Raw genomic sequence first — 16,819 nt, forward strand, 5'->3', positions numbered from 1 at the left:
AATTTTGCATCCTGCAACTTTACCAAATTCATTGATTAGTTCTGGTAGTTTTCTGGTGTCATCTTTAAGATTTTCTATGTATAGTATCAGATCATCTGCAAACAGTGACAGTTTCACTTCTTCTTTTCCAATTTGTTTTCCTTTTCTTACTTTTTCTCCCCTGATTGCCATGGCTAAGACTTCCAAAACTGTGTTGAGTAATGGTGGCAAGAATGGTCATCCTTGGGCTTCCCTGGTGGCGCAGTGGTTGAGAATCCGCCTGCCAATGCAGGGGACACGGGTTCGAGCTCTGGTCTGGGAGGATCCCACATGCCGCGGAGCAACTGGGCCCGTGAGCCACAACTACTGAGCCTGCGTGTCTGGAGCCTGTGCTCCACAGCAAGAGAGGCCATGACAGTGAGAGGCCCACGCACAGCGATGAAGAGTGGCCCCCGCTTGCCACAACTAGAGAAAGCCCTCGCACAGAAGCAAAGACCCAACACAGCCATAAATAAATAAATAAATAAATTTATAAAAAAAAAAAAAGAAAAAAAAGAATGGTCATCCTTGTCTTGTTCCTGATCTTAGAGGAAATGCTGTCAGATTTTCACCATTGAGAATGATGTTTGCTGTGGGTCTCTCGTATATGGCCTTTATTATGTTGAGGTAGTGTCCCTCTATGCCCACTTTCTGGAGAGTTTTTATCATAAATTGGTGTTGAATTTTGTCAAAAGCTTTTTATGCATCTATTGAGATGATCACATGGTTTTTATTCTTCAGTTTGTTAATGTGGTGTATCACATTGATTGATTTGCATATATTGAAGAATCCTTGCATCCCTGGGATAAATCCCACTTGATCATGGTGTATGATCGTTTTAATGTGCTGTTGGATTCTGTTTGCTACTATTTTGTTGAGAATTTTTGTGTCTATATTCATCAGTGATACTGCTCTGTAATTTTCGTTTTTTGTGATATCTTTGATATCTTTTGGTTTCAGGGTGATGCTGACCTCATCGAATGAGTGCAGAATCATTTTTTCCTCTGCAATTTTTTGGAATAGTTTGAGAAGGATGGGTGTCAGCTCCTCTCTAAATGTTTGATAGAATTCACCTGTGAAGCCATGTGGTCCTGGACTTTTGTTTGTGGGAAGATTTTTAAGCACTGTTTCAATTTCCTTACTTGTGATTGGTCTGTTCATATTTACTATTTCTTCCTGGTTCAGTCTTGGAAGATTATACCTTTCTAAGAATTTGTCCATTTCTTCCAGGTTGTCCATTTTATTGGCATATAGTTGCTTGTAGTAGTCTCTTATGATGCTATGTATTTCTGTGGTGTCCATTGTAAGTTCTCTGTTTTCATTTGTAACTTTATTGATTTGAGTCCTCTCCCTCTTTTTCTTAATAAGTCTGGCTAAAGGTTTATCAATTTTGTTTATCTTCTCAAAGAACAAGATTTTAGTTTTATTGATCTTTGCTGTTGTTTTCTTTTTTTCTATTTCATTTATTTCTGCTCTAATCTTTATGATTTCTTTCCTTCTACTAAATTTGGGGGTTTTGTTGTTCTTCTTCTTCTTTCTCTAGTTGTTTTAAGTGTAGGGTTAGATTGTTTATTTGAGATTTTTCTTGTTTCTTGAGGTAGGATTGTATTGCTTTAAACTTCCCTCTTAGGACTGCTTTTGCTGCATCCCATAGGTTTTGTGTTGTTGTGTTTTAGTTGTCATTTGTCTCTAGGTAGTTTTTGATTTCCTCTTTGATTTCTTCAGTGATCTCTTGGTTATTTAGTTGCACATTGTTTAGCCTCCATGTGTTTGTGTTTTTTACAGTTTTTTTCCTGTAATTGATTTCTAATCTCATAGCATTGTGGTCGGAAAAGATGCTTGGTACAATTTCCTATTTCTTAAATTTACCAAGGCTTGATTTGTGACCCAAGGTGTGATCTACCCTGAAGAATATGACATGTGCACTTGAGAAGAAAGTGTATTCTTCTGTTTTCAGATGGAATGTCTTATAAATATCATTTAAATCTATCTGGTTTATTGTGTCATTTAAAGCTTGTGTTTCCTTATTGATTTTCTGTCTGGATGATCTGTCCATTGGTGTAAATGAGGTGTTAAAGTCCCCCACTATTATTGTGTTACTGTCGATATCTCCTTTTATAACTGTTAACATTTGCCTTATGTATTGAGGTGCTCCTATGTTGGGTGCACATATGTTTATAATTGTTATATCTTCTTGGATTGACCCCTTAATCATTATGTAGTGTCCTTCATTGTCTTTTGTAACAGCCTTTATCTTAAAGTCTATTTTATCTGATATGAATATTGCTACTCCAGCTTTCTTTTGATTTATGTTTGCATGGAATATCCTTTTCCATCCCCTCACTTTCAGTCTGTTTGTGTCCCTAGGTCTGAAATGGGTCTCTTGTAGACAGCATATATATGGTTCTTGTTTTTGTATCCATTCAGCCATTCTGTGCCTTTTGGTTGGAGCATTTAACCCATTTACATTTAAGGTAATTATCAATATGTATGTTCCTATTACCATTTTCTTACTTTTTTTGGATTTGTTTTTGTAGGTCTTTTTCTTCTTTTGTGTTTTCCACTTAGAGAAGTTCCTTTAGCATTTGTTGTAGAGCTGGTTTGGTGGTGCTGAATTCTCTTAGCTTTTGCTTGTCTGTAAAACTTTTGATTTCTCTGTTGAATCTGAATGAGATCCTTGCTGGGTAGAGTAATCTTAGTTGTAGGTTTTTCCCTTTCATCACTTTAAATGTGTCCTGCCACTCCCTTCTGGCCTGCAGGATTTCTGCTGAAAAATCAGCTGATAACCTTATGGGGATTCCCTTGTATGTTATTTGTTGCTTTCCCTTGCTGCTTTTAATATTTTGTCTTTGTATTTAGTTTTTGATTGTTTGATTAACATGTGTTTCAGCATGTTTCTCCTCGGTTTTATCCTGTATGGGACTCTCTGCACTTCCTGAACTTGATTGACTATTTCCTTTCCCATGTTAGGGAAGTTTTCAACTATAATCTCTTCAAATATTTTCTCAGACCCTTTCTCTTTCTCTTCTTCTTCTGGGACCCCTATAATCCGAATGTTGGTGCGTTTAATGTTGTCCCAGAGGTCTCTGAGAGTGTTCTCAATTCTTTTCGTTCTTTATTCTGCTCTGCAGCAGTTATTTCAACCATTCTATCTTGCAGCTCACTTATCCATTCTTCTGCCTCAGTTATTCTGCTAATGATTCCTTCTAGAGTATTTTTATTTTCAGTTATTGTGTTCATCACTGTTTGTTCTTTAGTTCTTCTAGGTCTTTGTTAAACGTTTCTTGTATTTTCTCCCTTCTGTTTCTGAGATTTTAGATCACCTTTACTATCATTACTCAGGTAGACTGCTTATTTCCTCGTCATTTGTTTGGGCTTATGGTTTTTTACTTTGCTCCATCATCTGCAGCATATTTCTCTGTATTGTCATTTTGTTTAACTTACTGTGTTTGGGGTCTCCTTTCTGCAGGCTGCAGGATCGTAGTTCCTCTTCTGGTGTCTGCCCCCAGTGGGTGAGCTTGGTCCAGTAGCTTGTGTAGGCTTCCTGGAGCGGGGGACTGGTACCTGTGTTCTGGTGGGTGGAGCTGGATCTTGTCCCTCTGATGGGCAGGGCCATGTCTGGTGGTGTGTTTTGTGGTGTTTGTGAGCTTAGTATGACTTTAGGCAGCCTTTCTGCTAATGGGTGGAGTTGTGTTCCTGTCTTGCTATTTGTTTGCTGTGAGGCCTCCAGCACTGGAGTTTGCTGGGTGTTGGGTGGAGCTGGGTCTTGATGTTGAGATGGGGACCTCTAGGAGAGCTCTTTCTGATTAATATTCCCTGGGACTGGTAGTTCTCTGTTGGTCCAACATCCTGGACTCAGCTCTCCCACCTCAGAGACTCAGGCCCAAACCTTGTCCAGAGCACGAAGACCCTGCAAGCCACGTGGCACAGAAGGAAAGGAAAAAAAAACCTGAACAAACAAAACCCCCAGACTAATGGTAAAAGCAAAACCAAACACAGACACACACACACACACACACACACACACAAAGAAAACAAAAAAGAAGAGAGCAACTGAACAAATAAACGAACCCAAAAATGAAAACAAACACTAAAAGCTAAACTAACAAAAATAAAAAACAAAAACAAATCAAAAGCAGAAAGCAAACTCTAGGTAGGTCTCTGGACCTGCTGTGGGCACTGTGGGGCCAGCTCAGACTCTGACCTGGCCCAACTCCTGTGTGTACTTGCCCCCAACGTCCACAGCCTCAATTGTGGGAAAGCTCATCTTTTCAGATATTCCACAGATGCAGGGTTTACCAAGCCGATTGTGGGGATTTAATCAGCACCCCCTGCGGCTGCATAGAGAGATTTCCCTTCCTCTTCTTTGGTCACACCACCCCTGGAGTTCAGCTTTTGTTCTGGCCCCACCAAAACCAAAGCATGTGGTTTTGGTATGTGGGCCACCCTCAGGCGTCTGTTCTCCCCCCAGGCAAGAGGGTGAGAAAGCAGCAGCTGATTTGGGTTCACTGGCTCACTCAGGCTGGGGAGAAGGAGGGATTGCAGTCACAACTGGGTTCTGCAGGGAGTGCCTGCAGTGGCAGAGGCCAGCAGGAAGTTATAACAGCCTGAGGCATGCTGTGCACTCTCCTAGGGAAGTTGGTCCCAGATTACAGGACTCTTGGCAATGGAGGGCTGCAGAGGCTCCCAGGAAGGTGTGGGCAGTGACCTGTGCTTGGTCTCAGGATGCTTGGTTGCAGTGGTGGCAGTGGTAGCCATCGCGCCCACCTCTGGGGTCTGAGGTAGCAGCCGTGGCTCGCACCCACCTGGAGCTCATTTAGGCAGTGCCCTGCTGTCTGTGAGCACACAGAGAAAGAAATTCCTATGGCGGGCCCATCCTTCTATTTGAGCACCCCACAACAATGGTCACTTACTCTCTGGTAGGCCCAGACTTCTTCCCGGACTCCCTCAGCTGTGGCACACTAGCCGCCTCAGGCTGTCTTCATGCAGCCAATCCCAGTCCTCTCCCTGGGGTCTGACTTCCGAAGCCTGAGCCTCAGCACCCAGCACCCACCCACCCTGGTGTGCAAACAAGAATCTCAGGCCGGGGAGTGCTGGTCGACACTGATCCTCTGGACAGGATTCTCTCTGCTTTGCCCTCTGTACCCCTGTTGCTGCACTTTCCTCTGAGGCTCCAAAGCTCCCCCTGTCCCCACCAGTGAGGAGGCTTCCCAGCATGTGGAAACTTTTCCTACCTTCACAATAAAGTGAAGCACAATAAAACAAGGTATGCTTGTATGTCCAGCCTGTATTTAAGGGGTAAAGAGTTATGCTCCACCTCCTTGAGGGCAGAGTATCTACAGAAATTATTTGGAATTCTTTTGTGTGAAAGATTTATGTACACTTATTTATGTATTCAGTCATTTATTTATATCAGTATGGAGTCATGGATATTTATTTTATACTTTGAGTTATTATCCAATAATACTTTATTTATTTTGTTACTCAAATTGTTCTGCTTTGACCATCAGGAGCTCCTGTGTTTATTTGATATATCCCCAGTTGTTTGTCTTTTGAGCAGAAAGTATCTGGCACAAGAAGACAGAGCAGGCTTACCTTGTATATTTCCTGCCCAAACACTAGAATCAGCCATTTTTCCAAGGAGCACTGGTTCCTTTAACTGGAGAATGTATTTGAAACCATGATCTGGGCTCTGGGTGGGCACTAACAGTTTTTAATTGAAATTTGGGTTCGTTTTTAAAAGACCCAAATGTACAAAGAATAATATACATTCCCACCACTCAAAATGAACACACTTTTCCTCTTTATTTTGCTTTTTAATAAATAAAACATTCATAAAAGTGAAGGCCATTTTCCCACTCCCCGATCCTAAAACACTCCCTCTTTTCCCAGAAACAACCACAATCTTAAGTTGACATGTAGAAAATTTTTTCAAGCATGCATGAAATATTTACAGAAATAGCTATGTATTAAAGAAAATACTGGCAAAACTCCCAAGAAACAAAAGTCCAGCCACCAGATGGCTTTAGAGGTGAATTCTACCAAACATTTAGAGAAGAGTTGACACCTATCCTTCTCAAACTATTCCAAAAAATTGCAGAGGAAAAAATGCTTCTGCACTCATTCGATGAGGCCAGCATCACTCTGATACCAAAACTAGACAAAGATATCACACAAAAAGAAAATTACAGGCCAATATCACTGATGAACATAGATGCAAAAACCTCAACGAAATATTAGCAAATTGAAGCCAACAGTACACTAAAAGGATCATTTACCATACTCAAGTGGAATTTATCCCAGGGATGCAAGGATGGTTCAGTATCCACAAACCAATCAGTGCGATATACCACATTAACAAGTTGAAGAATAAAAACCATATGATTGAGAGGGGCAAGAGACAAGATGGCAGAGCAGAAGAAATTGAGTTCATCTCCTCTCATGAAAAAAACAAAATCACAACTAACTACTGAACAACCATCAACAAAAAAGACTTGAACCTACTGAAAAAGATATTCTACACCCAAAGACAAAGAAGAAGCCACAATGAGATGACAGGAGGGGTGCTTTTGCAATATAATCAAATTCCATACCTGCCAGATGGGTGACCCACAAACTAGAAAATAATTATATTGCAGAGGTTCTCCCACAGGAGTGAGAGTTGTGAGCCCCACATTATGCTCCTCACCCTGGGGGTCTGGCATCAGGTGGAGGAGCCTCCAAAACATCTGCTGTTGAAGGCCAGTGGAGCTTGAATGCAGGAGCTCCACAGAACTGGGGGAAACAGAGACTCCACTCTTGGAGGTCACACACAAGGCTTTACATGCATTGGGACCCAGAGCAAAGCAGTGACTCCATAGAAGCCTGGGCCAGACCTATCTGCATTTCTTGGAGGGTCTTCTGACATATGAGGAGTGGTCATGGCTCACTGTGGGGGCAAGGGCACTAGTGGTAGAGGCCCCAGGGAATATTCATTGGTGTGGGCTCTCCTGGAGGACACCATTTTGGCACGAGATCTGGCCCCATGCAACAGCCTGCAGGCTCCAGTATGAAACAACCATGCTCAGGCCAAACAACCAACAGGGTGGGAACACAGCCCCATCCATCAGCAGACAGGTTGCCTAAAGTCATTCTGAGCCCACTGCCAGCTCTCAACACACCCCTTGACACAGCCCTTCCCACCAAAGGGATAAGACCCAGCTCCACCCACCAGTGGGCAGGCACCAGTTCCTCCCACCAGGAAGCCTGCACACCTTCTAGACCAGTGTCACTCACCAGGGGGCAGACACCAAAAGAAAAAGGAACTACAGTCCTGCAGCCTGAGGAACAGAGACCACAAACAGAGAAAGTTAGACAAAATGAGATGGCAGAGAAAGATGTTCCAGATGAAGGAACAAGATAAAAAAACCTCAGAAGAACAGCTAATTTAAGTAGAGATATGCAATCTACCTGAAAAAGAATTCAGAGTAATGATAGTAAGATGATCCAAGATCTCGGAAAAGGAATGGAGGCACAGACTGAAAGGATACAGGAAATGTTTAATAAAGAGCTAAAAGCTTTAAAGAACAAACAAACAGAGATGAACAGTATATATTCAACACCCATTTATGATAAAAACTCTCCAGAAAGTGGGCATATAGGGAACATACCTCAACATAATAAAGGCTGTATATGACAAACCCACAGCTAACATCATACTCAACAGTGAAAAGCTGAAAGTATTTCCTCTAAGATCAGGAACAAGACAAGGATGTCCACTCTCACCACTTTTATTCAACATAGTTTTGGAAGTCCGAGCCAGGGCAATCAGAGAAGAAAAAAACTTAAAGGAATCCAAATTGGAAAAGAAGAAATAAAACCAACTTGGTTTGCAGATGACATGATATTATACATAGAAAATCCTAAAGATGCTACCAGAAAACTACTAGAGCTCATGAATGAATTCAGTAAATTTGCAGAATACAAACTTAATACACAGAAATCTGTTGCATTTCTATACACTAACAATGAAAGATAAGAAAGAGAAATTAAGGAAATAATCCCATTTACCATCACATCAAAAAGAATAAAATACCTAGATATAAATCTACCCAAGGAGGCAAAAGGCCTGTACTCTGAAAACTATAAGATGCTGATGAAAGAAATTGAAGATGAGGACATCCCTGGTGGTGCAGTGGCCAATGCAGGGAACATGGGTTCGATCCCTGGTCTGGGAAGATCCCACAGTCCACAGAGAAACTAAGCCTACAAGCCACAACTACTGAGCTTGTGTGCCACAACTACTGAAGCCTGCATGCCTAGAGTCCTTGGTCTGCAGCAAGAAAAGCCACCACAATGAGAAACCCGTGCACCACAACGAAGAGTAGCCCCCGCTCGCTGCAACTAGGGAAAGCCTGTGCACAGCAACAAAGACCTAACACAGTCAAAAATAAATAAATTAATTAAAAAAAAAAGAAATCAAAAATGACACAAACAGATGGAAAGACATACCATGTTCTTGGATTAGAAGAATGAATATTGTCAAAATGACTATACTACCCAAGGCAATCTACAGATTTAATGCAATCCCTATTCAATTACCAATGGCATTTTTCACAGGACTGGAACAAAAGATTTTTTAATTTATAGGGAAACACAAAAGACCCCAAATAGCCAAAGTAATCTTGAGGAAGAAAAACAGAGCTGGAGAATCAGGCTCCCTGACTTCAGACTATACTACAAAGCTACAGTCATCAAGACAGTATGGTACTGGCAGAAAAACAGAAATGTAGATCAATGGAACAGGATAGAAAGCCCAGAAATAAACCCACTCACCTATGGTCAATTAATCTATTGACAAAGGAGGTAAGAATATATAGTGGAGAAAAGGCAGCCTCTTCAATAAGTGGTGTTGGGAAAACTGGACAGCTACATGCAAAAGAATGAAAAAGAATGTTAGGACATTCTCTAACACCATACACAAAAATAAACTCAAAATGGATTAAAGACCTAAATGTAAGGCCAGATACTATAAAACTCTTAGAGGAAAACATAGGCAAAACACTTTACGACACAAATTGCAGCAATATCTTTTTGTATCCACCTCCTAGAATAATGAAAATAAAAACAAAAATAAACAAATGGGGAACTAATTTTGCACAGCAAAGGAAAGCAAAAACAAAATCAAAAGACATCCCACAGAATTGGAGAAAATATTTGCAAATGAAGCGACTGACAAGGGATTAATCTCCAAAATATGCTCATGCAGCTCAATATCAAAAAAACAAACAGCCCAATCAAAAATGGGCAGAAGATCTAAATAGACATTTCTCTGTAGAAGACACACAGATGTCCAAAAGGCACATGAAGAGATGCTCAACATCACTAATTATTAATGAAATACAAAACTACAATGAGGTATCACCTCAGACTGGTCAGAATGGCCATCATCAAAAAGTTGACAAACAATAAATGCTGGTGAGAGTGTGGAAAAAAGGTAAATCTTGTCCACTGTTGGGAATGTAAATTGGTGTATCCAGTGTGGAAAACAGTATAGCACTTTCTCAAAAAAATAAAAATATTACTACCATATGAGCCAGCAATTCCACTCCTGGATATGTTTCCAAAAAAAATGAAAACACTAAAAGATACATGCACTCCAATATCATAGCAGCATTATTTACAGTTGCCAAGATATGGAAGCAACTAAAGTGTCCATCAACAGATGAGTGGGTAAAAAGGATGTGGTATATATACACAATGGAATACTACTCAGCCATAAAAAAAGAACAAGATTTTGCTATTTGCAACAACATGGATGGACTTGAAGGGTATTATGCTAAGTGAAATAAGTCAGAGAATAACATAATGCATGATATCACTTATATATGGAAGCTAAAAAAGAAATCTAGTAAGTATAGCAAAAAGAAACAGACTCACAGATATAGAGAACAAGCTAGTGGTTACCAGTGGGGTGAGGGATGGGGGAGGGGCAAGAGACAAGTAGGGGATTAAGAGATACAAACTACTATATATATAATAAATAAGCTACAAGGATATATTGTATAGAACAGGGAATATATCCAATATTTTACAATAAGTATAAATGGAGTATAACCTTTAAAAATTGTGAATCACTATGTTGTACATCTGAAACTTATGTAATATTGTAAATCATCTATACCTCAATTTTTTAAAAAAGCAAAAAGACTGGCTTTTGTTTAGGCCGAGTTTCCATATTCCCTGGGCTGTTCTAGTGGGTAATTGTGTCTCTGCTGTAAGCCATTTGTCCACACATTTAGTACCTTACCTTGTTGTTGCAGCTAGCAATACGTTTGTCTCTCTCTCATGAGGTAACTTCATTCTGCTATTGCTTCCAGCCACTCTCTCTTCTCTTGTCTGTTTCTTCACATCTCATACCAATTTGCTGCTTTGTAGGCAGCTTCTGGTGTCCTTCCTTGTTGGAAGATCAATAACTTGATATAGTGGATTTTGTGAAAGTATATTGTAAACTGAAATGTGCTAAACAATTATATAATTTCACTGTTTTATTCACGGAGCCCCCCAAAATGGGGCCGGGGGCATATCATTCATTTGTTTGGAGTACTTGCTCTTTATCAGCTATTTTTTAACTTAAAGACATTACCAGTTGCTTTTAGTTATTTTTTGAGTTGTACTTCTGGAAGGTTGAGGCTGCCAGATTTAAGAAAATTTGCTATCTGGAAATCAGAATAGTTAATTTAATGGTTCTTCATTTTTATCTTTCATACAAATACTGTTCTTCAAAATATAGGAACAGTATCCAAAATAGAGGAAAAGTTTACTATTGAAGGGATTGCTCGTGAAACTAACAATTTCTCCAGCAAGTGACTTAAAATGAGAGACTAATTGTGTAATTATAAAGTGAAAGGCTTTAGCAATAATTGCCATCCATTGAATTGTATTGCTGTGTGGACAGTTCAGCTGGTAAAGTTCTGGGTGCATAGCACCTTATCTGCTTACTAAGGTAAGCAGAAATTTGGAGGTTGGGGTTTCCAGCCCCATTAACAGTAAATATATCTAATTTCTTCCACAGCTTACATTTACTTTGACAAAGGCAAATTTGGAAGCAATTACTTGAGAACCATTTGTATAACACCTGGATAATCAAAACAGGCACAATGAAGCACTTCCTGAGGTAAGTATTTATGGTTTCCTGGATTAGCACTCTGAAATGGAGAAACTTCCTTAACAATTAGTATAATATTTCTGTTCACCATTTGTGATCCTATAACCAGTTCTCTAGGACTGCATAAAATAGCATTGTATTTTGGCTATGAACAATTTGGCCATAAGGTTCCTCTGCCAACTCTATACCCATACTGATGCTAAGAGAGAGCACTTACAAGTAGGAGATTACAAGAGATTATAAAAGAATATAGGCACAAAACCATGGGGCAGACACACTTTGATACCTTGTGTTTCTAAAGCCCTAAGGTTCAGGTTTGAGGCGTTAGTAGTCAAGGAATCAATATAATTTGTGTAGAATCATTTTCCTAAAAAAAGTAATTTTAAATATAGATTTTGGTTGGCTGGCCAACCCATACAGGCATTTTCAAATGTTCGTTTTTGGTGGAAAATATATGTTCTCAGCTTTTGCTTTTCCTGCCTCAGTGATGCCTCTTAAATCTGCATTAATTTTTGGTTCCCTGAAGATTGTGCTGTATAGGGTACCATATATGTTTGTGTGTTTTAGAGTGATCATTTTTTGTTTTGAAAGCCATTTAGCTGGACCTATAGTTATAATTATTTTCAAGAGTATTGACTGTCATTCACAATTCTATAAATAAAATTCTCAGAGAAATTTTACATTATATTAAAACATGACAAAAAAAAGTTAATTTGGTCCTGAAAGTTAGAAAATAAGACACACTTTCTAGAATATTGAGTTTCTTTCCTGCAAGATGGTGGCCTACCTATATTGCATATTCTTGTCCCTTGTTCTGGCTATTTTCTCTAAGAAAATAATTAGTGGGTTTACTTCTTTTAGGAAGTGATTTAATTCTTTCAGTGGCTGCAATTTAAGATTTTCTTTTTCCCACTGGTTTTCATTGCATTGTTATTTCTGGAGCATCTAGGTCATTTTGGGTGGGATTCACTATGTTTTGGTGTAGCTACTGGTGTTTTACAATTCAATCTTAGAATTGTGAAAACCTCTCAGAAGGTCACTATTAAACCATTTACAGGCATTAACATTTGTTTTATTATACAGAATACTCCTCAGCCTGTTTATCTCAGATGGGTAAAAACATAGTATTTGAAAAATCACTAGGTCATTTACCAGCAAAGTATTTAACTCGATACACTTTTGGTTGCCATGACATTAACCTATCTGTTTACACACTCATGAAAAATTGGTATCTATAAATCCCCCTTGAGTGTAAACGTGGTGTTTTTTATCTGTAGAATCGTGTTAACAGAGAGCTTTAGTGTTAGCTGAAGCTTAGAAGTCAGGAGCTCCTTTTGTAAAAGGGGAGGTGGTAGTGGTGAAGTTTGTGCCAAGACTTGTACTACTGAATTTCTTCTTCAGTGTTTTTGTTTTAGAAAAACTTGAGTGAGCTCAAAACCAGCCATTTGGGGAGAAATAGTAGCATTTGTTTCTGTTAGTTTTTGTTAAATTGAATAGATGCAACACTATGTTTAATAGAGATTATATTTTTAATTGAATTTGTATTTGATGATTTAAAACTGATATAGTGAAAAATCTACCACTCTAATTTCACACAGAGCAGCACCAAGGGTAATGGAACTGGCATATCCCTATCAGTTATATGTTCTGATACAAATTTTTCTCTTTTAACTTGGCACATTTGTTTTATAAATATTACTTAACATTGATAATTTGTGTGAAACTGAAGCTAGCATAATAAATTACACATCAAGAGAGAAACTTGAGGATTTTCATTGACCATTGGTTTTGAAATAATAACAGGAAACTCAATCATTTTTAAAAAACATTTATTTATTATTATTATTATTTTTGTTTTTGGCTGCATCGGGTCTTAGTTGCGGCATTCCGTTGTGGTGCGTGAGCTCAGTAGTTGTGGTGCGTGGCTTAGTTGCCCAGCAGCATGTGGGATCTTAGTTCCCCAACCAGGGATTGAACCCGCGTCCCCTGCATTGGAAGGCGAATTCTCTACCACTGGACCACCAGAGAAGTCCCAAAATTCAATCATTGTTTCTCCTTAGTTGGTTATTGCTTTTGGCTTTAATTTTTGTTTTTAATGCTTTTTATTGTTATAACTTGTGTGTATTCATTATATGTTAATGTTTGTGGTAATTGGAGGGATAGGAGGGCAAGGAGTAATAATTCTGCATTACAGGCACTATCAGATAATTTAGGTTGCTTTCTATTCTCTGTAGTCCATTCCCACAATTTGGCAATCTTTTCATTCGAACCAAAGAGGAGGTTATATAAATATAACTTGAACAAATCAGGTGTTAATTCCTGAGCTCAGCAAATACATTATGTAGAATAAGGAGTTGACTTTCACTGAGAAGAATCAGCATCATTTAAAAAGCCCACAGAGTGATTAATCTGTCAACTTCTGAGTTGCTCTAGAATGAGCAACTTCTGAGGCCATGTACAGCCTCAGAAGAAGTGAAGTTAATCTTAAAGAAACCAGGTGTGGGGAAAAATGGATTTTAATCCACATTTAAGATACATGGAACCCATACTCTTCTCTCTCTAACTCCCTGCTACCATCACATATATTAATGGTGTAACTACTCAGAGCTTAAGTGAGTAGAAAAAACATTACATAAGATATTAGAAATAAATGCTACAGGATTAGTACACCCAGCTGAAGGGTGTGTTTTAAATTGACAGTAGATATGGGATATTGGATAAGTACCCCACAGTCACCCAATATGACTTTAGCCATGATCTGCATTAAAAGAATACAGGGATAAAATTGAGAAGAAAGTGTCTATGTGTGATCAGAAAAAGAGGGGACACTTTTTGAGCCCTAAATATAACTGAGGCTTAGAGTTTAGCTTGTTTAATATATTTCATTAATTTCAACTCAATTATTGTTTATAACAGAGAGGACCTAACAGTTGTATTAAGATCTTTTCCTTTGCTAGGATTTAGTTATTGAAATTAAATGCTTTTAAGGTCATCAAAACATTATTAATTTTGAATTTTTCTAATAAAGGGGATAAGTCACCCCATATAAATAATTCCTTCCAACTATTTCAGCCACAAGATCTCAGTTTCTTGGCCATGGACTTCACTGCATACTTTCCTTACTTAGGCAGAAGACAGGAAATGAAACCATCTGCCAAACTCAAGCCTCCATGGGAGAAACTGAGATATAACGCAGACTTGTACCCAAGTCCTGGCTGTGAAACAGTAAAGGGGAAAACAATGTTTTACTACTGTGATTAGGTAAATAAAGGCTTCCAATTAGCAAAAAAATATGTAAATGGGGTTTTATAAGTCATTCACACTTGATTAATATCTTGGTCCACTGATTCATTTAGAAAGCATTTAGTACTAGTGATAATTCCAGTACTATGCCACATTTTAATTTTTATTTTCTCTTCATAACAATTGTAATAAAATAAGAATTAATACCCCGTTTACAGCACAGGGCAAGAAAGCTTAGCAAAGTTAAGAAACTCATCTAAGGGCACACAGATATTTGAATGCAGGCCTATCTGACTTCAAAGTTTTTTTCTCATAATTTCTGCATCATGGTACTGTGTACCTGTTGTGAGGTGTTCTGGGTGATACAGAAGTGAATATGAGGTGGCCTTTGCTCCAAAGTAACATACCACTTGGCAATGAGATGAAGTCATGCATACAAAATTAAGTTGTAAGAAGAAATGTGATTGGTGACATGCTACAGCTGTTTTGTGATGGGACTATTCAGGGAAGGCTTCACTGAGGTGATGTTGAAGGAAAGAGACGGAGGATGTAACAGGTGGAGAAGGTCCTAAGAACAAAGCCTGAGAAAGTGTGACCAGCTGCCACAAGCAGCAGGTGGTCCAGGTTTGTTGGCTGTAGACCCCGTTTAGGGAGAGTAGAAGATAAGTTGCAAAGATAAAGTTGGGGGCAGCTCTTGGACACGTTTGCAAGCATGGCATAAAACAGCCCAGAAGCATGGTAACACTTTCACCCAGACCTAATGTAGACCTTAAAGAGAAGGGTGAGTCAGACAAAAAATCTTTTTCCCTTACAACGTGTGTCTAGCCTTATCTTAGAGCCAGATATCTAGTCCATTCCCTTCAGCTTACAAATGAGAGGGCAGAGCCGCAGAGAAACAAAGTAGCTTGTCCACAGTCACAGAGCTCATAATGGCAAATTGAGGCTAGACCTGAAGTCAGACTTCAGACACTTTCTTATTTAATCAAGTAGTATTTCCATTCACCACCAACTAATTTCCACTGCATTTGAAGGGCTGAAGGTGCAGGGTCATGTAGTTATTCCAGAATTTGACTATCATTGCTTGAGACATTGACTGAGCTTATTTATAAGATGTAGAAGTGAAGTCCTGAAAAGGGATAGATTTATGGTACATTTGAATACCTCTCTCACTGTAGACTGGTACTTTTAGCCATAGTTTTCTCTTTTTTAGGACACACACATACACACCACGTATGTATATACATAGATAAATATACATATGTATACATACATATATGTGTGTGTATGTATACACGCTATATATACACACATACACATGTACATGTATGTTTACACATACATGTATTTTAAATTATTTTGTTTCCTGCATAAAAACAAACAAAAATTTTTTCCACACTCTTGTTGAAATATGTTAACCTGAATAGTTTTCTAGGCAATTTCCTGTAGGTGACCTCACCAGAGCCTGCCATGAGAGATTTTTTGGGGAACTTGAGTATTGGCTTCCCAGCTCTCCTGCCTCTGACCTGAATGTCTATTTCCTTTCCTGGGTTAGGGAAGTTTTGAGCTCTTATATCTTCAAATATATTCTCTGTCACTTTCTCTCTCTTTTCTCCTTCTGGGACCACTATAATGTGAATGTTAGTATGCTTGATGTTGTCACACAGGTCTCAAACTGTCCTCATTTTTTTATTCTTTTTTCTTTTTTTTCTGTTCAGCTTCAGTGATTTCCACTACTCTGTTTCCAGCTAGCTGATCTGTTCCTGTGTATCAACTAAGCTACTATTGATTCCTTCTAGTGTATTTCTTATTTTAGTTATTGTATTCTTCATATCTGTTTGGTCCTTCTTAGTATTTTCTAAATCTTTGTTAAAAACTTCTAATTTCTCAATCTGTTCATCCAATCTTCTACCACATTCTTTGAACATCTTTACAGTCGTTATCTTGAACTCTTTATCAGGTAGATTGTTTATCTCTGCTTCACTTAGTTCTTGGGTTTTATCTTGTTCCTTTGTTTGGAAGATATTTCTCTGTCACCTCATTTTGCCTAATTTGCTGTTTTTATTTCTATATATTTGGTAGGTTGGTTATGTTTTCCAACCTTGGAGAAGTGGCCTTTTGTAGAAAATGTCTTATGTGTCCCAGCAGCACACTCACCTCTCGTCACCAGTGCTATATGCTCTTGGGGTGCCCCCTATGTGGACTGTGTGGGTCCTTCTACTGTGGTGGGCTGAATACTGTGGATGGCCTGGTAGGCATGGCTGTTCCCACCCCCTCCCCTGCCTCAGTCATTTGGTTGCCAGGCCTGCTTTGTGCAGAAACTGCTGGCAGCTGGTGGACAGGGTTGGGTCACAAGGCAGCTGGGTGTAGTGCCTTGGGGGGTCCAGGGGCTAGTGCTGGCCCACTGGTGGGTGG

The 16,819-nt window shown here is 39.0% G+C and overlaps 1 protein-coding gene across 4 annotated transcripts in view; it reads left to right on the top strand.

The window, feature by feature from the left end:
- ELMOD1 (ELMO domain containing 1) overlaps window positions 1-16,819 on the top strand; it is a 104,998-nt gene that overhangs the window by 29,523 nt on the left and 58,656 nt on the right. For all 4 annotated transcript variants that reach the window (XM_057552065.1, XM_057552064.1, XM_057552062.1 and 1 more), the window contains one exon: window positions 11,072-11,173. Coding sequence is in view for 2 of the 4 variants with exons in the window: in XM_057552062.1 (XP_057408045.1) it covers window positions 11,157-11,173 (17 nt within the window). In the remaining 2 variants the exon portion in view is untranslated. The remainder of the gene's footprint in view (window positions 1-11,071; window positions 11,174-16,819) is intronic.

The sequence above is a fragment of the Balaenoptera acutorostrata genome, chromosome 9 (assembly GCF_949987535.1).
Source record: "Balaenoptera acutorostrata chromosome 9, mBalAcu1.1, whole genome shotgun sequence".
Lineage (NCBI taxonomy): Eukaryota > Metazoa > Chordata > Mammalia > Artiodactyla > Balaenopteridae > Balaenoptera > Balaenoptera acutorostrata.